Here is a 24,340-nt window from a genome sequence, read left to right on the forward strand (position 1 = left end):
CGAATTCTCCACGGAGAAAACAGAGATGGTGGTTTTTTCTAGGAAGCATAGACCAGCAAAACCAAAGCTTCAACTTTTGGGTAAACCGATCACTCATGCTATGTCATTCAAGTATCTTGGGGTCTGGTTCGACTCCAAATGTACTTGGGGGGCCCATATTAGGTATCTGAGTAAAAAATGCCAGCAAAGAATAAACTTTCTCCGTACAATTACCGGCACCTGGTGGGGAGCCCACCCAGAAGATCTTATAATGTTGTATCGAACAACTATTCTCTCAGTGATGGAGTATGGCAGTTTCTGTTTTCAATCAGCTGCCAAAACACACCTCATTAAACTCGAGCGAATTCAGTATCTTTGTCTCCGTATCGCGTTGGGATGTATGCCCTCAACGCATACCATGAGTCTCGAGGTTTTGGCAGGCCTACTCCCACTAAAAGATCGCTTCAATTTATTATCTCTTCGGTTCTTCATCCGGTGTAAGGTCATGAACCCATTGGTGATCGGAAATTTTGACCAGCTGATCGAGCTAAATTTTCACTCCGGATTCATGAGTTCATATCATGAATTCATCTCCATGCAGGTTGATCCTTCTTCGTATATTCCCAACCGTGTTTGTTTCCTTGACTACATCAATTCCTCTGTGCATTTTGATCTGTCCATGAAGCAAGATATCCATGAATATTCAGATTACCAACGATCGAGGATCGCTCCAACGATCTTCGATGAAAAGTATGGGGGTATCAATTGTGATAATATGTACTTTACTGATGGGTCCACTATAAACGAGTCCACAGGATTTGGAGTGTTCAACGAATTTTTTAGCACCTCACACAGTCTTCAGAATCCTTGCTCAGTGTATATTGCTGAATTGGCAGCAATTCATTGGGCGCTGGACAGCGTCGCCTCACGACCTGTTGAACACTATTACATTGTAACGGATAGTCTTAGCTCTGTCGAAGCTATCCGTTCAGTGAGGCCGGAAAAGCACTCGCCGTACTTCCTTGAGAGAATACGAGAAATTTTGAGTGCTTTATCCAGACGCTGTTATGTCATTACCTTTATCTGGGTCCCTTCACATTGCTCCATTCCGGGTAATGAGAGGGCTGACTCATTAGCAAAGGTAGGTGCAATTGAAGGCGATATTTATCAGCGTCAAATCGCCTTCAATGAATTTTATTCATTAGTCCGCAAAAATACCATCGCTAACTGGCAACGCAAGTGGAATGAAGATGAATTGGGCCGGTGGTTTCACTCGATTATCCCTAAGGTTAGCCTCAAACCGTGGTTCAAAAGTCTAGACTTGAGTCGGGACTTTATTCGCACCTTCTCCCGACTCATGTCCAATCACTGTTCGTTAGACGCGTTACTCTTTCGTTTCAATCTGGCCGGTAGCAATCTCTGCATTTGTGGCCGAGGTTACCACGACATCGAACACGTTGTTTGGGCGTGTGAGGTGTATCTTGTTGCCAGATCGAATTTAGAAAACTCCCTTCGGGCTAGAGGAAGGCAGCCCAATGTGCCGGTGAGAGATGTGTTGGCTCGGTTAGACCTTGATTACATGTCCCATATATATGTTTTCCTTAAAGCTATAGATCTTCGTGTGTGATTGTCCCTACATCCTTATACCCTCCTTTCCTTCCTTTGCGGGTAATTCGTCCCCTTGCTATAAATAGTAGAATAAGTTGAAATGTAAATACACTATAGATATACGAATAGATTTAAGAAATGAGTGTTCATCAACATTGTTACAATTTCCTTATATCCCATCCTTCTCCTAAAAATATGTCACCCTCCTAAACTCGAGTACACCGCGAGTAATCGGTTTTCCACCTTACTAACCATAGATCTAAGAAAATTGTTTATGTATATAGTTTTAAAATTATATTTAAGAATTCGGCTCCTTTAAACTTAAGTAACTGAGCCTGTAAAAATAAACGAATTAATAAAAAAAAAAAAAAAAATAAGCGTTGTTAGTTTATTCGATATTTGTGCTATCGAAATTGATCTTTGTTCGTAAGTGGAAATGGATTTTCAGGCGAAATAACGCATTTCCATATCTTATATCGATAAATAAAAATGGAAGGCCAAATGTGTTGGTAAGCGCAAAAGCCGAGGAAGGAATGGTTCAATTTGAGTCATATATATTTCGTTGTATTCGTCTCTTCCCGTAGATCAATATAGCGGAGAGAAAAATCGGAATTTATAGTAAAAGGAAATTGTAAAGGGTCAAAGGGTAATCAATCAATGAAGAGTTCAGTGATTGGACTCACTAACGTTCACTTAGTAAGAAAACGTGGATGTTTGAAAGTATTCAAATCAAAAAATCTATTTTGGGCGGCGCGAAGTGCGTCGGGTCAGCTAGTACTGTAATAAAAAATCAGTAGCTGTTAAAACTGTTACTTTTACAGTTTTTATATTACAGTGAAAATTGTGATTCGGGCAGCCTTCGGCGCTTGTATCGATGGGGAGCGAGGCAGTGACCGCCTATTTTGGCATTGAATTACCCTACAGTAAACTGTATGTAAAGGAGGTTTAACAATGCAAATGTTTGCGAGGGACATACATAAATAAAAATAACATAAATCGAGTCTGAGAAAAAAAAACTGGATAGCTATTCAAAAACAATGCGATACAATAGGATAATGTTAGACATTTGGCGATTTAATTTCCATTTATAGACGCAGGGCATTCTTTAAGGCGGAATTCGACCTATTCAACATGATACATGCTACAAGGTCAACGTAAATAACAATGCATATGATACTTGCGCGTTTTTTTAAATTTTGTTTCCACCTCAGTCACTACACAGTAATGTGCGATCGCGCACTGCTCCAACATATGTCTTGATGTTATTGTTTTTATAATCAATAATTTTGTTGCTCCATTAATCTGGTGAATTATGATAATCGACAATAAATGACGTAGTTGCCCCAACATTGTCGTGCTACACACACCGCATCGATCCGCAAGCCATTGGATAAGGGTAACATCGTTCAACAATACCAATTATGTCGTAAAATGATACACTCCAATAAGCAAGAAGCATTGACTTGTGGCATGCATCAAATGGAATAGGTGGAATCCCGCCTTTAGGAATAGATTAAACAGGTTTTTCACAGTCCATCTCACCCCCCCAGAGGCAACTGTCCGTTTTACCCCATCAGTATAGTTAACACGTTGACTGCCAAGGCAATCTTCAGAAATGTGGCCAAAAATGGCAATTTAATTTTATCACATTATATTATTAAAAACTCAAATTCTAGTACATAGGTATCATAAAAAAAAAAATTTGTTGCTTTTTTCATAAAAAAAGGTCATACGAATTATCTCGTAGTTGGCTTCTGGAACAGAAATCTCTTCGCGGAAGCCAACTACGAGATAATTCGTGCACAGACACGTTTCTACCTGTCGCTTCTCTAATCTCTGAATCATAGATACGCGTGCATATTTCATCATATTTCATCAGTAGTGCTGCAGAACTTGTCGAGTACATCACATTTACGTTCCTCTTGAGTGTTTTGTTTTATAATTATTGTTGTAATTAAATTATCAAGAACCCAATATGGAAAAGAAAAGATCACTGACTCAAAATGAATTGGAGTATTACGCAAATCTCAGTGATTCAGAATTTGACGAGATGTTTGATGAGGATGATAACGATAGTAGTGATTATGAACCTTCTGATAATTCAAGTGATAGTGAAGATATGGTCGTCTCCGAATGTGAAGTGGATCCTGAACCTGAAGATAATAACGATGATTCTCAAACAACAACATCAAATGCGAATGATGATTTGTGGACAGAAATTCAACAAAATCCTGAAGTATTTATTTTCAAGAAAATATTGGTGTGAAATTGGATACGGCAAATTTTACGGTACATACGCTGGTGGACTTATTTTTTCGGATGAATTTCGTGCATTAAAGGGTGTGTCACATCAAATTGCATCACGGAAAAAACGATGTAGAAATTTAATTTTTAGGAATTATAGCTTCAGCTTTCGCTTATAATCAGATAAGAGTGTATAGATCACGTTGGCCATGCTTCACTGTCAATTTTTCTTAAATTTGGAAAAATGTCGTCGAACGAAAAAGAGCGTCGTGAATTAATCCTGTGCACTCATTTCGAGAATCCGGAGTTGTCACATCGGGACATCGGTAAGATGCTGGGAATCGTCCAATCCACGGTCAGCAGAGTACTAAAACGATACTTCGAGAACCTAATCATCGACCGGAAGGTGAAGAACGGCAAAAATGGATGCTCCGTCAGTGAAAAAGATCACAAGCGCGTAGTTAAGCAATTTAGACGTGATCCGAGAAGTTCGGTCCGGGATGTCGCCAATAAGCTGAATTTGTCAAGTTCATTCGTCCAGCGGACCAAGCAGCGGGAGGGCCTGCGTACATACAAGGTTCAGAAGGCTCCTAACCGCGACGAAAGGCAAAACATGGTGAGGAAGACGCGAGCCCGGAAGCTGTACACCGAAATGCTGACGAAGCCGCATTGCCTGGTAATGTACGACGAAACCTACGTCAAAGCGGACTTTCGTCAGCTGCCGGGCCTGTTGTTCTTCTCCGCAGAGGACAAATTCAGCGTTCCGGAGGAGATTCGCAAGCAGAAACTATCCAAGTTTGCCAAAAAGTACATGGTGTGGCAAGCGATCTGCTCTTGCGGAAAGCGGAGCGCCCCCTTCGTGATGACCGGCACGGTAAACGGGCAGGTTTACCTTAAGGAGTGCCTACAGAAGCGCTTACTACCACTATTGAAGCAGCACGAGGGCCCGACCATCTTCTGGTCGAATCTCGCTTCGTGCCCCTATTCAAAGGACGTGTTGGAGTGGTACGAAGCCAATGGGGTCACCTTCGTGCCAAAGGAAATGAATCCGCCCAACGCGCCGGAGCTTCGCCCAATAGAGAAATATTGGGCGATTATGAAGCAGGCCCTCCGGAAGAACCTAAAAGTTGTCAAATCGGAGGCGGGCTTCAAGAGAAAATGGATTTCTGTTCAAAAAAAACTACAACCTGACGTTGTACAGAACCTTATGGACGGGGTAAAGAGGAAGATGCAAGCATACGGTCTTGGGCTCGAAGTTTGAATAAAAAGGAAATGCCAAAAGTTGTTTAATAGTTTTTATTTTACTGTCTAAAATTTTCAAAAGGATCGGTCTACTGGGCGAATTTCTACAGCGATTTTTCCGTGATGCAATTTGATGTGACACACCCTTTACTGGTGGAACAAACTAATTTATATGCTGCGCAAGAAATGGAAAAACGCAAAGTAATAAAAAAAAACTAACAGGTTATCACAGTGGAAAGACGTCAGTGCTGCAGAGATGAAAGTTTTTATTGGACTATTGTTGCAAATGGGACCTTGCACTTTTCCATCAATCGAACATTACTGGAGCACAAACAAGCTATATAATGTAAACTTTTGGCGCTCACATATGAGTCGAAATCGATTCCAGTTGATACTGCGTTATTTGGTTGATAACTCAATACCATCTGCCGACAGATTATACAAGGTGAGACCGATACTAAATCATTTCAATCATTTTATGCGTGAAAGCTATGTACCAGATAGAAATATTTGTATTGACGAATCCATGATGCTATGGCGAGGAAGATTGCTTTTCCGCCAATATATAAAAAATAAAAAACACAAATATGGTATCAAACTGTATGAACTATGTGAGTCCGACGGTCTTGTCATGAAAATAAAGATTTATAGCGGAAAATGTGAGGAAAATGATAATAAAGTAGGGCACACTGCTGACGTTGTTTTACATTTACTGGAGGACTATCTGGATAAGGGATACGCAGTGTACATGGATAATTTTGATAATTCTGTTACTCTTACAAAACTGCTAACTACACGAAAAACTTATGTGTGTGGAACCCTACGAAGTAATAGAAAAGGAAATCCCAGAGATGTGGTAAATCGCAAGCTGAAAAAAGGGGAGTGTATTTGGCAGCAAAATGGACCCGTTACTGTATGCAAATGGAAGGACAAACGAGATGTCCTTAGCATTTCAAACATGCATGCTGTTGAAATGGTAGAGGTCTGTAATCGCAATGGAAAAATTTCTATGAAACCGAATATAATACGAGATTACAATAATGGAATGTCTGGCATAGACCGATCAGACCAAATGCTTTCATACTACTCATCTCTAAGAAAGAGTATTAGATGGCCCAAAAAGGTTTCATTACATATCATAGAGATATATATACACAACGCTCACAAAATGTTTCAAAAAGTTACTTCTTCTAACGTAAAACTAATGAAGTTCAGAGAAGAATTCCTCATCGCGTTGATTGGTGAAGAAATTCAACCAGTTTCAAAAAAAAAAAAAAAATTGCAAGAGCAACATTATTTAGAGAGTTTGCCACCGAAAAAAAAGAGCGCCCAACAAAGCCTTGTCGTACATGTACCCAAGCAAAAAAACGCCGAGAAACGCGTTATTTCTGTCCAGTCTGCAAAGAGAAGCCAGCCCTTTGTGTGGAAAATTGTTTTAAGAATTTCCACAAAAATCAATAAAATATTATGCAACCTCTTGAATTTCAATTAATTTTTATAATTATATTTTTTGTTAGTTTCTAAATAAATTTTCTGTTCGTGCAAGCTAGCATTGATTTTTTGTTCTTTTCCTAGAAGCCATCTATCTATATTAGCACTGATATATTACGAGTTTAATCGTAAATGCACAAAAATGGTAAGTAAACATAGGACGAGATAACTCGTAGTTGGCGTCCTTAAAAAGATCGCAATCTACGAGTTATCTCGTAGTTGGCAGTCAACGTGTTAATTCAATAATTTGAAATTTTCACTCAAAAATGAATTTACTTTTCCATACATACCTAATATCGCTTCTCTGTTAACTCACAAACCGAAATATAACCATTAGCGAATTGAATTTTGATATAAAACCACTCAAAATACTTAATATCGTTGCATCTGAAATAACATCCACTCGCGGAATCATGTATGATTTTCGGTTTTTGTTTCCATTTTCCCCTTTTGATCAGTATTCATTGCAATAGGGTGGCTTAAATATTATAGAAAAACATGTAGAAGGTGTTCTCATTAACATAAATCTGAAATTCAAGATGTAACTATACAAATCAACCACCTGTCCATATTACCCCCACTATTTGTATTACCCGCGGTTCCCCTAAATGAGAAAATCGTGGATTCCAATACTAGAAGTTTCTACTTTCAAAGATATGTATTTTACATCCACAGATGACAATTAACACTTTTAACATCATTAGATTTGTTGTAAATTATTCTTCCTTTATAAATTTTTTTGATAAGCATAAAATGCCCTCAATTATCATTTTTGTTACTCTAGATTTAAAGACACCTAAAAAAACCTAGATAAGAAAACACTTTGAGACGCTCAATCATTTTGACTCATATAAACATCTTTGCCATTTTGGATACGATAACCTCCTTTGAACCCAACTTTTCGATGTACATCTTCTAATAACGATACAAATAAGACTCAGCCACGGCGGGAGAATGGGAAAGCGGAGTACGAAAATTTGAATAAAATGATCCCCTCAAACCCATCCCGCGAGAGTCGTTTGTCGTTTGTGAGTAGCACTGTCAAAAATTGTTCTAACGCCTTGGAAATCTTCTGTCTGAGCACGATTTGAAGCAACTTGTTTATTTCTGCTCGGTACTCTTTTTCTTTCCCTTTTTTACTCGAACTCAAAACGAGCATCAATCAGACGGGGCGTATGTGTCAGAAGCAACAACAAAAAAAAAAAAAGAAAACAAGTTGAAATGCGAACATTCAATCTTACTCACGTCAACATGGAAAAGGTGTACGAGGGTGCGCATCAATCATGCTCTGGCTCGATGGGAGAGAAGTACTTCCTTTTCCTCCCCTCGAAAAAACACACGCACACACACAGGAATACGAACGCACACCCACATGAACAGATCAACTCTCTGGCTGGATGGAGACGAATGATTAATAGTTGGTATGCAAATTTACGTGTCCGACTGTTGACTTCATGACAGCGAAGACGGCCTGGAATCATTCCGTTTGTTTGCTGTATTGAGTTCGGGAAGCCTATTGCGTGTTGACATAATTTTTATCCCTTTTGATTTTTGGAGAAACGGGCATGTTCATTTGTAAATGCCAACGATTTTTTTTATGTCCAATTGAAGAATAACTTAGAGATGCGTTTGATGTAATGAAATTAACTGTATATGGGGGGTTTCGGAAAAAAATCTCCCAGGATGAGGCGCTACCCATAGATCCCTTCTCGGATAACCTTCAACCCTTATGTTCTACGACCGCAGAGAAAATTTGTTCCTTACACGATGCTGTTCGTCAAAACGTAAGCATTCACTCCAATTCATGTGGTGGTGCTCGTTCCTAGACTATTTATAGGATAATGTATTTCTGGTTCCCACACCCCAACCACTCAACCGTCGCCCACAGACACATTTATGAGTACATGGGTATGAAATTCATCATGTTGTGGAATGCGGCTAACCGAGGGGGGGTGGGTGGTTTAGAGAGAATACAAAAAAAACCATCGAAGCCGAAAGAGAGATGCTGTGGGGCAACCATTCGTCCATATGTCCTTCGTCATACACTTCTCCCATACTTTACATCTTTCGGACTTTACACGAGTACAAAGTTTTGCTCAAGTTGGCCAAGCGTTATTACATACTCGACGAAACTTGAATAAAAGGTTTTTTCAAACTGTTCTGTTGAATAGCAGGAATACTGGGAGGCTGGGTCGTAGGCTGGGGGATCAAAAGCACTAATACCGGACTCAGATCTCCTCATCAGTTGCTTTCGAACGGGAGAAATTTTTGCTTGTCAAGTATTTTTAATACGGCATTTAGCAATGGAGCTCTGCAGCAATGATGGATGTCGGGTGTCCATTAAATAATAAAGCAAAATAAAAGCTGAGCTGTATTAATTTCGGTTGAAGTATTTCAAAATGTGGAGCATATTTTGTGCTGACTACATCGGTAACAAAACTTTAAGTCCGTTGAACTTTTAATACCTCTATGTTCTATCTCCGCTTATTGATGGGATGTTTTACGTCAATTTGTTTTCATACTTTCCGACATATGTGCTGTTTTCTTTCCCTGAAGAAAATTCTCTCTGTCGGAAACCAGTCTTTCCTGATTAACATACCTATCGTCGACAAAAGCAGCTTGCGAAGCTCTAACAGTCCGTCCCTATTTTTGTTCCACCCATTTCCCTTCTCTTGGCATTGAACCGTTGAAGAATGCTGTTCTCGAAGGCGAGGAAGTCATTTCATGGAGAGACGATTAAGGGCTGTTGGCGATAAATAATGAGCGGATCGCATGCAAGAATGAGACTTGTGGTTAGTTAGTACCGTATCGATGGAAGGAAATAATTAGGTCTTGATTTCCCTCCCGGGAAGGGCCACCTAATGAGTGCACCATTTACGTCGTGCATTCTCGGTATTTGTTCATATTTGCGAATGAATTCATACATACATTCTCTAAACAGGATACTTGACAAGTTCTATGTACTTTATCAGTGTTTATCGCTTTTCCTGCAAGTACTAAAGCAAAAAGTTCATCGTTGCAATTATAGGGAAGGGTTCGTTCAATTTGAATAGAACGGTCGGCGTCAGAATACATCTCCGCGCGTTTGGTAACGTATATCCATCCAAATCTAGTAACTCAATTAATCTCCTGGCGGTTCGTTTTCCACAGAAAGCCATCGCAGAGCAAAATTTATAACATCCCACGCATGCAAATGAGGCTTCCATCGTAGTCTCACATGGTCCTTTTTCTAATGGGCTTTCCTCGTGCCGGAAACACAGATCCGGTTTATTTTTGTACGTGCGTTTTTGATCATCTTGTTATGTTTTGCATATCGATTTTTTTCGAAATTTTAATTTTTTTCGCTCCCTCAACAGTATTCAATTCTTCTGAATATCTTGAATTTTTCAACATTTGCAAGAAGGACGTGAGACGCATGTGTTATATCATTAATTTAGATTCGATGTCGGGGACATTATTCAACAATATTCAACAAACAATATTCTGACCAAAATATTTTTTGCATAGAGAAACTGTCTAAGAACGAATTGTAAGGTACTGAAACTGTTTTGTGAAGAACTATATATGGAAAAAAAAATCATAAAATTAACCACATTGCAAAAAAAAACCTATAGAGAAGATGTTTTAATATTGTAGAATTACAAGCAGACCGGTCGAACTTTGCCTTGTCCAGAATTGATTTTTAATGTAGGACAACGTTTAACAAAAAAGTATCGGGTGTGAAATGAAAATCCGAGAATTGAATATTTAACACAAATTTCTGCATTACTCGAGAATTAATCAAGCAAATGAAACCAAATTTGGCATATTGAGGTTTTAGGGTGCAATAAATGTTTCTATGGCGGTTAGACTCTCCACCCCCTTCTCTAAGGGGGGGCTGCCATACAAATGAAACACAAATTTCTGCATAACTCGAAAACTAATCAGGCAAATGGAGCCACATTTAGCATGTGAAGGTTTTACGGGGCACGTTTCTATGGTGAATACACTCCTCTCTTCTCTAAGGGGGGCTGCCATACGAATTAGGGTATGAGAAATGTTTCTATAATGGTTTCTCCTCTGGAATGGAGAGGGGGTCCCATAAAACTATTACACATATTTCAACCAAAAATATTCCAACCAAACATGACAATTGAAAATTTTCGGAGAACTCTGAAGAAAAAGTGAAAATGCGGAAAATTAAATTCCCATATGTTCTGCAATTACATAGTGACAAGTGCTGTTAGTTCATTTGATGTATGCGCTAGCGAAATTGATCTTTGTTCGAAACTGAAAATGGATTTCAATGTGAAACGCACTCCTATATCTTCTTCTATCTATACCAAGAAAAGGATCGCCTGATGTGTTGATAAGAGCAGAACTCGAGGAAGGAATTGTCCGATTTAGGGCTATCTTTATTCTATCATATTTTCTGTATAAAACATTTATTCCATATAACGGAGAAACATGTTATTTGCAAGTGATTGAAACATCTTGAACGAGAATTGTGTCTGAAAATAATCTGATATTATAATGAGTTTTGTTAGAAATACTATAAATTTTATAGTAAAAGGTAAATTCGACGGGGTCGAACAGAAGATCAATCAATGAACAGTTCTGTATTTGGACCCATGATCTTGCTTATAGTAAGAAAACGTGAATGTTTGAAGGTATTGATAACAAAAAACAAATTTTGGGCGGGACGAAGTTTGCCGGGTCAGCTAGTTCCCTATAAATCCCCCTTCTGAAGCAATATTTTTTTTTCTAGCGAACAACCCAGTCATCGAAATACTTTCTATAGCTATATTCAGCAATTACCTTCAGGTGACGGAACGAGTTTCTTTGTATGTCTTCGATGCTGTCAAAACGGGTCCCACGAAGCGGTAATTTAAGTTCCGGAAATGAAATCGACAAATGACAAAACATGAGAATTTTTTGATACGAATGAAAGTGTGTATTCCGTTTGGGTTAGAGGAAATATGAGTTTTCCACAGCAATTGGGAATTTTTTGACTCAAGCGTAGCTTTTGAAGAGGGCGTATCTTTTTTTTTATCTGTATTATAGTAACTTTCAACTCATTTGGCTGGTTCGTCACTTTTACTTCCATTTTTTGAAGAATGTCGGGAGTGAGAATTGAACTCGTGACCTTTAGCGTGAGAGGCACGGATGCTACCACTACGCCAGAACGCCTCCACAAAAGGGCGTATCGATTTGAGTAAGAGAAATCTTTGATAATTTATTAGGCTGTCAAAAAAGTCCTGCGGTTTTTTTTTTATTTTCATTTGTTCATAAAATTAATTACAATCATCTGTTTTAAGTCAAATATGCGCCGTTTTGTTCGATGACTTGCTCCCAACGAGATGCCAACTTCATAATACCCCTGTTATAGAAGCTCGCTTCCTTATTGGCAAAAAACTCGGATAGCCAATTTTCACAGGCCTCTTTTGTGGCTAACTTCTGACTACCTAGCTCGTTCGCCATGGAAAAAAACAGGTGGTAGTCACTTGGTGCAAGGTCCGGACTATACGGCGGATGCAAAAGAACCTCCCATCCGAGCTCCCGGAGCTTCTGGCGCGTCACCAAAGAAGTGTGTGGCCTGGCGTTGTCCTGATGGAAGACAATGCGGCCTCTGTTTATCAAAGATGGCCTCTTCTTCATGAGTGCTACCTTCAAGCGGTCCAGTTGTTGGCAGTTCAAGTCCGAATTGAGCGTTTGGCCATTGGGAAGCAGCTCATAATAGATTATTCCTTGACAATCCCACCAAACACACAGCAGAACCTTCCTGGCCGTTAATGAGGGCTTGGCCACCGTCTGAGCCGTTTCAGCGGGCTTCGACCACGACCGTTTGCGCTTCACGTTGTCGTAAGTGACCCACTTTTCATCGCCAGTCACCATCCGCTTCAGAAACGGGTCGATTTTGTTGCGATTCAGCAGCGATTCACATGCGTCGATACGGTCAAAGATGTTTTTTTGCGTCAACGTGTGTGGCACCCATACATCGAGCTTCTTTGTGAATCCTAGCTTCTTCAAATGGTTAATAACGGTTTGATGACTTATCCCCAGCTCTTAGCCGATGCTACGGCTGCTACTATGCCGGTCTTTCTCGGCTAATTCAGCGATTTTGTCGCAATTTTCGACGACAGGTCTTCCGGAGCGTGGCGCATCTTCGACGACCTCTACACCAGAACGAAAACGTTGAAACCATCGTTGTGCGGTGGAAATGGAAACTGTATCGGGTCCATATACTGCACAAATTTTATTGGCAGCTTGAGATGCATTTTTGCCTTTGTCATAGTAGTACTGTAAAATATGTCGGATTTTCTCTTTATTTTGCTCCATATTTGCGACACTATAACTCACGAACGACTTAACCAAACAAAACACTGTCAAGGACTATATTATAGCGCGCAAAAATGCTATAGCAATATAATGCAAGCTATAGTATGACTCGATACAATGAATACAACTAGAATTACGCGCATACAACGACACCTCGCGGAAATACCGCAGGACTTTTTTGACAGCCTAATATATCTCAAAAACTATGAGTCGTACCGAAATAGTGTCTTAGAAAGAGTTATAGAGTATTGATGGTTGAATATGAAAAAAATGTACACTGAAAAAAAAGTACTCTTTATTTTATTTACAAAATAAAAATTCAATTTTCAATATCCAAAATACATATTTTTTAATTTTTTTAAAATTTTTACAAAATAGAAGTCATGCAGAAAATTTGAAAAATGGGCCCAAGATGGTAAAACTATTTTTGACAAACTTTGTGGAATATCAAATTTTCAAGAATTTTCGAAACTTCGAATTTTTGTATGTTAACAATAATTTTTAGCCACAAATTATGAATCCTGATGTGATTTAAAACAAAAAAAGGTTTTTATAAATCTCCTTCTAAATATCGCCATTCTCGAAATATTTAAAAGAATATTTCTAATTTATTGTCTTTTTTATAGTAAATAATCCCTTTTAATATGTTTGCTGTGTTATACCGTCATGTTCATGAAATTTTATGAATCTGTTTATAATTTCCAACAACTTTTCCAAATACATCATCATGGTTCATTTTTTTGACTAAAGCGTAACTTTTGAAAAGGGCGTATCGATTTGAGTAAGAGAAATCATTGATAATTTATATCACAAAAAATATGAGTCGTACCGAAAAGTTTGTTAGAAAGAGTTATAGAGTATTGTTGGCTTAATTTGAAAAAGATATACATTGAGAAGAAAAATTAGTACTCTTTTTTTTTATTTACAAAATAAAATTTTAATTTGCGATATCAAAAAATATGTATTTTTTATCTTCTTCTTCTTCAATGGCACTAACGTTCCTAGAGGAACTTCGCCGTCTCAACGTAGTATTACTTGCGTCATTTTTATTAGTACTTAGTTGAGATTTCTATGCCAAAAAACACGCCTTGTATGCATTCTGAGTGGCAAGCTCTAGAATACGCGTAATCACAGTGCAAGTCGGAGGAAATTTCTTTGACGAAAAATTCCCCCGACCAGAACGGGAATCGAACCCGAACACTCGGCATGTTAGTTATGACGCTAACCACTCGGCCACGGGAGCACTATGTATTTTTTATACTTTTTCCAATTTTTTCATATGAAACAGAAGTTATGTAGAAAATTTAAAAAAATTGGCCCAAGATGGTAAAACTATTTTTGACGAACTTTGTGGAACATCGAATTTTTAGGAATTTTCGTATGTTAGCAGTCATTTTTTATTATAAATTATGGATCTTGATGTTATTTAAAACAAAAAAGGTTGTTCAATTTTAATGCTAATTTGTCCAGCTGTGGTAGCAAAAGGTAGCAAAAGGTATGTATGTATTTTCATGTGTCACATGAAGAACATAAACAGGGAATAACAGAATGGAGCGAGTAGCATAATTTCGCCATTTTTACATAAACAAATATTTAGATTAGAAATATATCGAAAACGAATACACAACTCTAAGAGATATTGCTCATGAATACATCTCTTTTTTCGTGTATAAAACCTGCACTCAGTAATATATTACCTTTAGCACGTTTCAATGTTATTGCCAATCCAAACAAAATCCGAATAATGGTACAAACTCATGAGTAGTTTCACATGTAGCGTGATGTATTATTTTGTTTCCTGTTTGTGAGAACATTCGTGGAAAATGTTTCACGAATAAGAAATATGGTTCTATAGAACAAAGGACATGCTACAGAATGCATCAAAGCCAACTGATTCGAAGAAATATCGATAATGTCTCTGAACTCTCTTGAATAACCCGTCCCAGATCATAAGAATATATAAGATAAGCCCTAAACGGGGAGAAATTTACAACTCTGTTATGTTGTTTTCATGTGGAAGAGTTTCGCGATAAACGGCAGTTAAGATACGCTGTCAATATGAAACATTGGTCATTTTATTTCCAATTTGATGATAACTCTCGTTATTTGCGCAGAATTACATTTCTCCACCGCAATATGAAGAAATTTGCAATGAAGCTTATTGATTCTCTTAAATACTTAGGGCAAATGTCGCGAGTAGTTTTCAATGATTCTTGACCCATGATGAGCATGACAATGAAGCTCAATTAAAGATATCGACAGTGTATCAAATAGTTAATATATATAAAAAAAAACAAAAATCTCGAAAAACATAGAAAAGTATGTCCTGGCTTTTCTTACGGTCCCATTCAATTTCGTTCTGATTGAACAACGTGCAAACACCGTGATATTCCCAGCTGAGCAGCCAAAATGGCTCGAGTCTCCTTCGAAGTGTCTTCCCGAAATGACACTTTCCAAAACTGAACAGCACTCACTTTATCACATCGTTCATTGAATCAATGAAATCCAGTTCTTAATCTTACCTGTTGTTTGTGTGAGAAGCTTCCGGACCGTCCCAGAGTGGCTGTCGTCAGGTTGGTATCTTTTATACCGACCCCACCCTGCTGCTGCTGCTGCTGGTGAAGGTGATGCTGATGGCTGCTGCCGGCGCTTCGTTTCGGCAGCGTTGCATAGCTTGGCGGTAGCTCCAGCACTCGTTTCGTTTTGCTGGGCGAGGGCGATGGTATTGTCGTCAGTGGGATATCTACGAAACGAGCAGAATATCAAATAGTGAGATATCAGTTTTCCGGAGGATTTAGAGATCCGGACGGTGAGAAATCATCAGGGAATTCGCTGAAGGATAGCTGGCTGGCAGTGGGATGGTCGGTGCCTTACCTGCCTCGTCCGGACTGGCGCTTCCGTTGTTGTGAGATCCACTTCCGGAACCGGCCCCGCTGCCCTGCTGCGATTTCCGGCGCCGGGAGCGATCACGTTGGTAGTAGATTCCGGCAAAGATGAGCATATTCAGTAACAGGAGCAGACATCCGACGCCAACCGTTACTCCCAGTGCGGCGGTGTAACTGCGGATTGGAAAGATTTATGGTTGAAATTGAAAGCAGAATTTTCAATTGTGGAATCTGTTGTCAGATTGATTTTCGTCCTTCTTGGTTTTCATCATTGTTGCGCCTCTCACCTGTAATAATGACGGTTGGCCAGTTTTTCGAGAAGTTCCGCCTCCTCTTCCTCACTCAGTAGTCCACCGTCTGAGTTTCCATCGTGCAGTACCTCACCCATGGTCGGATCCGGTGTGCATTCGGTTCCAAATGACTCCAGTCGGGATTCCTGGGCATCATTAATGATTCCGTTGCTATACATCCGCGGTCGGCTGAAAGATTCTGCCCGGACGGAGCCTGCGAAAACGTAAGAGAAGAAAAAAAGTCCTCCTATTAAACATTTCATTATGCTCGGTAATGAGGCGAGACCCCGTCAACAACTTTTAATTTCATGCAAATTTAAACATGACGATGCGCACACATCCCATACTGGCAGTTGGTAGTGGTGACTCGTTCAATTGTTGGCTGTTGATCCCAAACCCCATTTCGTTAACCCACTTTCGGATCATATTCACCCGGTGCTTCCCTGGTTATGGTGATGATGCTGATGATGGCGATGGGAATGCGCCGTTTCTATCCGCCAAGCATCACGAACACTGGAGTCAATGATGGAGTGCACACGTGTCCGGAAATAATTTAGTTTTGGCCGCTTCGCTGGGGGAGAACCGCTCTGATAGTTTGGAGTTTTATCTCACTACTGACAGTACTACGCTGTTATTAAACATTTAGTCAGACTTTGCTCGTTTCACTATTCGTAATTAGGAGTTGTCTCACTCACGTGTGAGGACTAGTTACAGTTTCATCCAAACGTTTTATAGCTAGACATGCTAATGCTGAAATAGTTTGAGAATGACTGTTGCTAGTCGTTATATTGTTTGACATTTTCAATATTCAAAATGCGCATAATTCATGAAATCCTGTTGCACACCGTTAATATTTAATTTAATGTGAGTCATTAGCCTAGTTTTGCGTGACAGTTTTGGCGATATTGTACCCAAAAAGATAGATCAGAGATTCGAGTATTGCAGGTTCATTATACAATAGAAATTTCACTGAAATGTAGTGGGATGTGAATATGTGCGTTAAAAAAACCACAATAAACAATATTAGCGTTGAATGCGACCTTTTCAAATTTGGCTTTTTGCGTTGCCCAAGTTTCACTCCCTGTTCATGGCTATATTCGCTTCTGTTCCTTCTCCATTCGATGAATATATTCTGTACAGCGGTTCATTGGTAATCCGGCAACTCGTCAGATCGCTAGTATATTTTAGTGCCGGGTCGAAGCCGAGCCGAGCTTCATGAGCCAAAAATTTTTGAACGTGTTTATTCAAGGCTTCGACCCGGAACCCGGAACAGTCACTAAAATAATTTGGCGACCTAGTGAGTTGTAGGATTACCAATTATCCGATGTGCTACGATGTGCTAGTATTGGAGACTAGAGGCTATTCAGACGACATAACAGTTTGGTGGAGATGAAACGACCCACGGTTTTTTGTGCCAATTCAAATTAATTGCGATTGTGTGCGTGTCATAATTCGATTGATTTATTTTGCTGGTTTGAATCAAATATAAGAACAGCATTACAAAACAAAGTAAAAAATCTGAACGGATATTATTGAGTAAGTTTTAATAACTACAGGCAAAACGCACAAACATAGTCCTTTGACATAGCTTCATCGAGGGACAGTGCTGACATTTCTTGAACAAGAGCTGTCAATGCAGGATAAAAGCATCAGGAGTGATGAAAGTCCAACTGTATTTGATAATCTTCTATAACTAAAAGACAAATATGCCACGAAAAGGCGTAGTGGTCGTCCTTCTACTCTTACACTGAAACTAAAGAGTACTCTGAAGCGATTGGTATTTATTAGATTAGAAACAGTTGGTCAATGTTGATTGCAGTTCAACCTGGATGGCCCAGTTCTATATTCCAGTGAAAAACCCACCAGAGAAAAGAGAAACTTCGGCGGCGGAACGGCAATTATTTAATTATATATTTATATTCAAACAAGGAAAGACATACGAAACGGTTGTACAGTTGAAAAAGGCGATTGTCCATAGACGGGAAAGTCTGGACTTAACTCATCATCCTGTTTTGAGGTGATCTAGAAATTCATCTTTTCGTCGTCTATCCAAATATAGCCATTTGAAAAAATTAGTTATTCAAAAATTAGAGGGCACTCTGAACATGAAATAAATAGCAATACGAAAACAAAAGTACGGAGTTGTGGCTTTTAGATCACGATAATATACCTATCTTCTCATCGTTGCTACTAAATTATAAATAAAAAATAACACCATATTTATATCATCCTGGGTTGCGATATATCTATATATATAAAAATGGATTTCTGTCTGTCTGTCTGTCTGATTCATATGGACTCGGAAGCTACTGAACCGATCAACATGAAAATTGGTATGTAGGGGTTTTTGGGGCCGGGGAAGGTTCTCGTGATAGTTTGAGACCCGTCCCCCCTCTCTAACTGCCATACAAATTAAACACAAATTTCTTCATTACTCGGGAATTAATCGAGCAAATGAGACCAAATTAAGTATATTGAGGTGTTAGGCTGCAATAAATGTTTCTATGGTGGTTAGACTCTCCACCCCCTCTCTAAGGGGGGGGGGGGTGGTCTGCCATACAAATTAAACATAAATTTCTGCATTACTCGAGAATTATTCAAGCAAGTGAAACCAAATTAGGCATATTGAGGTTTCAGAGTGCAATAAATGTTTCTATGGTGGTTAGACTCTCCACCCCCTCTTTAAGGGGGGGCTGCCATACAAATTAAACACAAATTTCTGCATTACTCGAGAATTATTCAAGCAAGTGAAACCAAATTAGGCATATTGAAATGTGGCATGTGGAGGTTTTAGGATGTAATAAGTATTTCTATGGTGGTTAGATACTCCTTCCGCTCTCTAAGGGTGGGTGCATAATTCGAAAACTAATCAAGCAAATGGAGCCAAATTTGGCATGTGAAGGTTTTACGAGGCACGAAACGTTTCTATGGTGAATACACTCCTCCCCCTTCTCTAAGGGGGGCTGCCAGTCAAATGAAACACAAACTTCTGCATAACTCGAGGTTTTTGGGTAGTTGAAATATTTCACATATTTCAACCAAAAATATTCCAACTAAACATGACAATTGACAATTTTCGGAAAACTGAAGGAAAAAGGGAAAATTTGGAAAATTAATTTCCCATATGTTATACAATTACATAGTGACAAGTGCTGTTTGTGCTAACGAAACTGATCTTTGTTCGAAACTGGAAATGGATTAATGTGATGAAATGCACTCCTAAATCTTCTTCTATCTACACAAAAAAAAATATCGCCGGATGTGTTTTTTTTTTAATTCGTTTATTTTTACAGGCTCAGTTACTTAAGTTTAAAGGAGCCGAATTCTTGAATATAATTTTAAAACTATATATATAAACAATTTTCTTACATCTATGGTTAGTAAGGTGGAAAACCGATTACTCGCGAAGTACTCGAGTTTAGGAGGGTGACATATTTTTAGGAGAAGGATGGGATATAAGGAAATTGTAACAATGTTGATGAACACTCAATTTATAAATCTATTCGTATATCTATAGTGTATTTACATTTCAACTTATTCTACTATTTATAGCAAGGGGACGAATTACCCGCAAAGGAAGGAAAGGAGGGTATAAGGATGTAGGGGCAATCACACACGAAGATCGATAGCTTTAAGGAAAACATATATATGGGACATGTAATCAAGGTCTAACCGAGCCAACATATCTCTCACCGGTACATTGGGCTGTCTTCCTCGGGCCCGAAGGGAGTTTTCTAAATTCGATCTGGCGACCAGATACACCTCGCACGACCAAACAACGTACTCGATGTCGCGATAACCTTGGCCACAAACACAGAGATTGCTGCTGGCAAGATTGAAACGAAAGAGTAGTGCATCTAAAGAACAGTGATTGGACATGAGTCGGGAGAAGGTGCGAATAAAGTCCCGACTCAATTCCAGACTTTTGAACCACGGATTGAGGCTAACCTTAGGGATAATCGAGTGAAACCACCGGCCCAATTCATCTTCATTCCACTTGCGTTGCCAGTTAGCGATGGTATTTTTGCGGACTAAAGAATAAAATTCATTGAAGGCGATTTGACGCTGATAAATATCGCCTTCAATTGCACCTACCTTTGCTAATGAGTCAGCCCTCTCATTACCCGGAATGGAGCAATGTGAAGGGACCCAGATAAAGGTAATGACATAACAGCGTCTGGATAAAGCACTCAAAATTTCTCGTATTCTCTCAAGGAAGTACGGCGAGTTGTTTTCCGGCCTCACTGAACGGATAGCTTCGACAGAGCTAAGACTATCCGTTACAATGTAATAGTGTTCAACAGGTCGTGAGGCGACGCTGTCCAGCGCCCAATGAATTGCAATTCAGCAATATACACTGAGCAAGGGTTCTGAAGACTGTGTGAGGTGCTAAAAAATTCGTTGAACACTCCAAATCCTGTGGACTCGTTTATAGTGGACCCATCACAATTTATACCCCCATACTTTTCATCGAAGATCGTTGGAGCGATCCTCGATCGTTGGTAATCTGAATATCCATGGATATCTTGCTTCATGGACAGATCAAAATGCACAGAGGAATTGATGTAGTCAGGGAAACAAACACGGTTGGGAATATACGAAGAAGGATCAACCTGCATGGAGATGAATTCATGATATGAACTCATGAATCCGGAGTGAAAATTTAGCTCGATCAGCTGCTCAAAATTTCCGATCACCAATGGGTTCATAACCTTACACCGGATGAGGAACCGAAGAGATAATAAATTGAAGCGATCTTTTAGTGGGAGTAGGCCTGCCAAAACCTCGAGACTCATGGTATGCGTTGAGGGCATACATCCCAACGCGATACGGAGACAAAGATACTGAATTCGCTCGAGTTTAATGAGGTGTGTTTTGGCAGCTGATTGAAAACAGAAACTGCCATACTCCATCACTGAGAGAATAGTTGTTCGATACAACATTATAAGATCTTCTGGGTGGGCTCCCCACCAGGTGCCGGTAATTGTACGGAGAAAGTTTATTCTTTGTTGGCATTTTTTACTCAGATACCTAATATGGGCCCCCAAGTACATTTGGAGTCGAACCAGACCCCAAGATACTTGAATGACATAGCATGAGTGATCGGTTTACCCAAAACTTGAAGCTTTGGTTTCCTTCCTAGAAAAAACCACCATCTCTGTTTTCTCCGTGGAGAATTCGATCCCTAGCCCAATGGCCCAGGTTGAAAAATTGTTCAAAGTATCTTGTAAGGGTCCTTGCAGGTCGGATTCGTTTGGTCCTACGACAGACACCACTCCATCATCTGCAAGTTGTCTTAGGCTGCAATTTTGTGTAAGGCAATTGTCGATGTCGCTTACATAGAAGTTGTACAAAAGGGGGCTTAAACATGAGCCCTGGGGGAGGCCCATGTAAGAGACCCGACTTACTGCCGAATCTCCGTGAGAAAAGTTCAAATGTTTCTCACACTGGTTCTCCTATTCCTTTGAATTCTTTGCCTGTGATAATTTCAATACTTTCCTAAGTACTTATTATGCTCCCTTTCTCTATACTTTCCATTCTTTGTTTGTTTGTTTATATTTCGCTTTTCTAGGTATTAATGACTAAAAATTCCCAATAGAAATCATTCGGACCCATGCCGCAAAATCTATCACGTCGAGGGGCTGGCCGAAGTAATGCTTCATGGTGTATCGAACACGTGATATACACCGGATTTAGCTCCTCATTACACACAGAATTCGCTGTGGTGATAGTAGTCAAAAATTGTATGGATTTTTTATTTGAGTAGACACACTGATGCTGATAATTTAATTTTGAAAGATAATGAAAGATAATGCAAATGCTGACTGCGGTGTCGATTGAGAAGGTTAACATTTTGCACCACTTTCTCGGGAATTTTGATCATTTTTGGGTGGTATTTCACTGATGGCCCATGTCAAATTCATCCATATTCTAGAATTTGATCGGATTTAGTTGGATTCAATTGGATTTCACGATCCAATTGAACTTGATTTGTGCAATCTACCATTCGTTCAACTCAAGTTCAATCAAGCAGTGCCAATGTGGTTGCTTTCCCTTGACATGATTGGCGAGAGCTGTTTTTCATATGAATTGGTATCCTTTAAATGATTTGTAAGAACTGAAGTGGTAAGAACATTCCGGAGTCAATAGTTATGAACGCTGTCTATTTTGAAAAGAAATCAAAACAGAAAATCAGATAGACATTCCAACATGAGAAATTAATGTTCATCGATGTTCACAGATGTGCATAAAGTTATGAAAAATATTACGGATAAAACGGAATTTATTCTTCGTTGCTCTGTCGATGATATTCTTGCCCAGAATATTCCCTGTGGTAGGTGATAATAAATAAATTTCTTAGTGATGGAGTTTATGTGACCTAAGGTAACCTTGTGAAGTTTGTGTGGCTGCTGTAGTGAATTGATCTCAATGGGTTCTAAGTTCTGCTTATTTATAGGGATCGTGTATCGAGCACGAAACGATAACTCACGGATCCTTTCTGGTTTTCTCGTATAAACTAGGGACTTTACAAAAGCCCAAAAAATTAAATCGATAATCAGAATTCGCAACGCAGTGAGCAGATCTGCGCAAGCTACACTACACCCAAACTAGCGTTGCTAGAAAGTGTTTCTTCTTCGACAGAAAATATGCCTTTTCGTGTCTTTTTATTCTGAAGCGTCAAATGAGCAAATAAAATCATCTTTCTCAAAAGCTTTAAAAAGTGTGCATGTATGGGAGAGTTTTTTTCTTTTTTCATCTCTTTAGGAATTGCACAAAAAAAAAGTTCAAACTATGTCAACGGGGATCGAACCAAGGCCGGCTAGAATGTAAGGCTGTTTTACACGACCACGCTATCCACATAGCTACTGGTGCTGTTGCATAAATGCGTGATAATATTAAACCTCATTATAGAATGAAGTTAGAACATGTTTTAAAGAGTAAAAAGGAGAGCATACAGAAGATCTATATCCATCTCGGTCTGTATTTGGCAAACTATACGAAAAGCTTTCATATGCTTTCATTTCAATGTGTCTTCTGTTTCGCTCATATTGGCTCTAGCATATATTATATATTATACAAATGATATATCGTGTTATATTATTGGGGAGTAACGCATTTCCGTTATTTTTAGGTTTATTTTATATAATAAATCGGGATGACAAAACATGTGCTAAACATTTTGAGTGTAGATAGTGAAGGGCTGAATACGACCGGTTCGATGAATAATACCAGCAGTTTGTCAACGAGAAGAATGCAGTATGGGCGAGTGCACCGTACACGAGCGAACTAGGAACACTATAAAGTCATTAGGTAACATTAGGATCATCAAACTTCGGAATGGTTGAAGAAAGTGGTTCCCGGGATAATCCTAGACGACAACATCAAACTGGTTGCTCTAGACGCCAAAAATAATCCGCGTCCAGAAATTCTCCATGCCTTTTTCCCACAAAGCGCAACATTCAGCGACGAGACGCTCAAAAGCCTCATTGAGAGTCAAAATGAAAATCTCTCCACGATAAATGGCGAATACTAAAGAGATCCAATCCCAACGAAATTCACGCGGACTGAACGCTAACAGTCGACGAAGCTTCGATGCGTCAACTAACTAGCACAAACTTCAACATAAACTTCCGATTTGGCGAAACTAAGCTGAGGAAAACAAATCCAAAGCAGCGCCAAGTCATAATCCATAAAAGCTCCGGTGTATTCAAAGGAGATCTGGGACCAAAAAACGGGGAACCTAAAAATTCCAAAAACCCAGGAAACCTGAAGTCTTCAGAGACTAGTGACTCCAAAATAGTGGAACCACAAAATGCTCAAGAAGTCGTCAGAAGGGTTTCTGGCAAACAAAAGCGCCCTCGTGAAGCTTCTCCGAAAAACAAGAAGCTTGGCATCCTGAGTATTCCCGGCCCAAGCGGTACAAACTCAACGGTTATCGCAAACAGGTTAGGAACCTCGATTGTGCCAAGTAAAAAAGGTGAGTTTCTTCAAACCCATCCCAGATCCAAAACGAATACGGAAGCTGGAACAAGCAAAAAACATGACCTGATTTACAAAAAATCAGATGGGACTCCGATCCTCCCAAGTGAACCACCAGATCGGATAACCCAACCTAATGCAGAACACTAAAGTTCTGCAAATAAACCTCCACCACGCCAAAGCAGCGTCGAGCGTGCTATCCAGGAGGTTTACAAAAGACGCTGTGGATCTAGCTCTTATACAAGAGCCTTGGGTTCACAAAGGAAGAATACTAGGTATTCAAACAGGTTCATGTAAGTTGTT

The 24,340-nt window shown here is 39.3% G+C and overlaps 1 protein-coding gene across 1 annotated transcript in view; it reads right to left on the minus strand.

Moving 5' to 3' along the window:
- LOC129764427 (neuroligin-1-like) overlaps positions 1–24,340 on the minus strand; it is a 615,422-nt gene that overhangs the window by 22,908 nt on the left and 568,174 nt on the right. The window contains exons 15-17 of the mRNA XM_055763494.1: positions 16,055–16,271; positions 15,757–15,941; positions 15,405–15,625 (exon numbers count right to left, since the gene is read on the minus strand). Of these exons, the coding sequence (XP_055619469.1) occupies positions 15,405–15,625; positions 15,757–15,941; positions 16,055–16,271 (623 nt within the window). The remainder of the gene's footprint in view (positions 1–15,404; positions 15,626–15,756; positions 15,942–16,054; positions 16,272–24,340) is intronic.

This window comes from Toxorhynchites rutilus, chromosome 2, assembly GCF_029784135.1.
Source record: "Toxorhynchites rutilus septentrionalis strain SRP chromosome 2, ASM2978413v1, whole genome shotgun sequence".
In the NCBI taxonomy this organism is placed as follows: domain Eukaryota; kingdom Metazoa; phylum Arthropoda; class Insecta; order Diptera; family Culicidae; genus Toxorhynchites; species Toxorhynchites rutilus.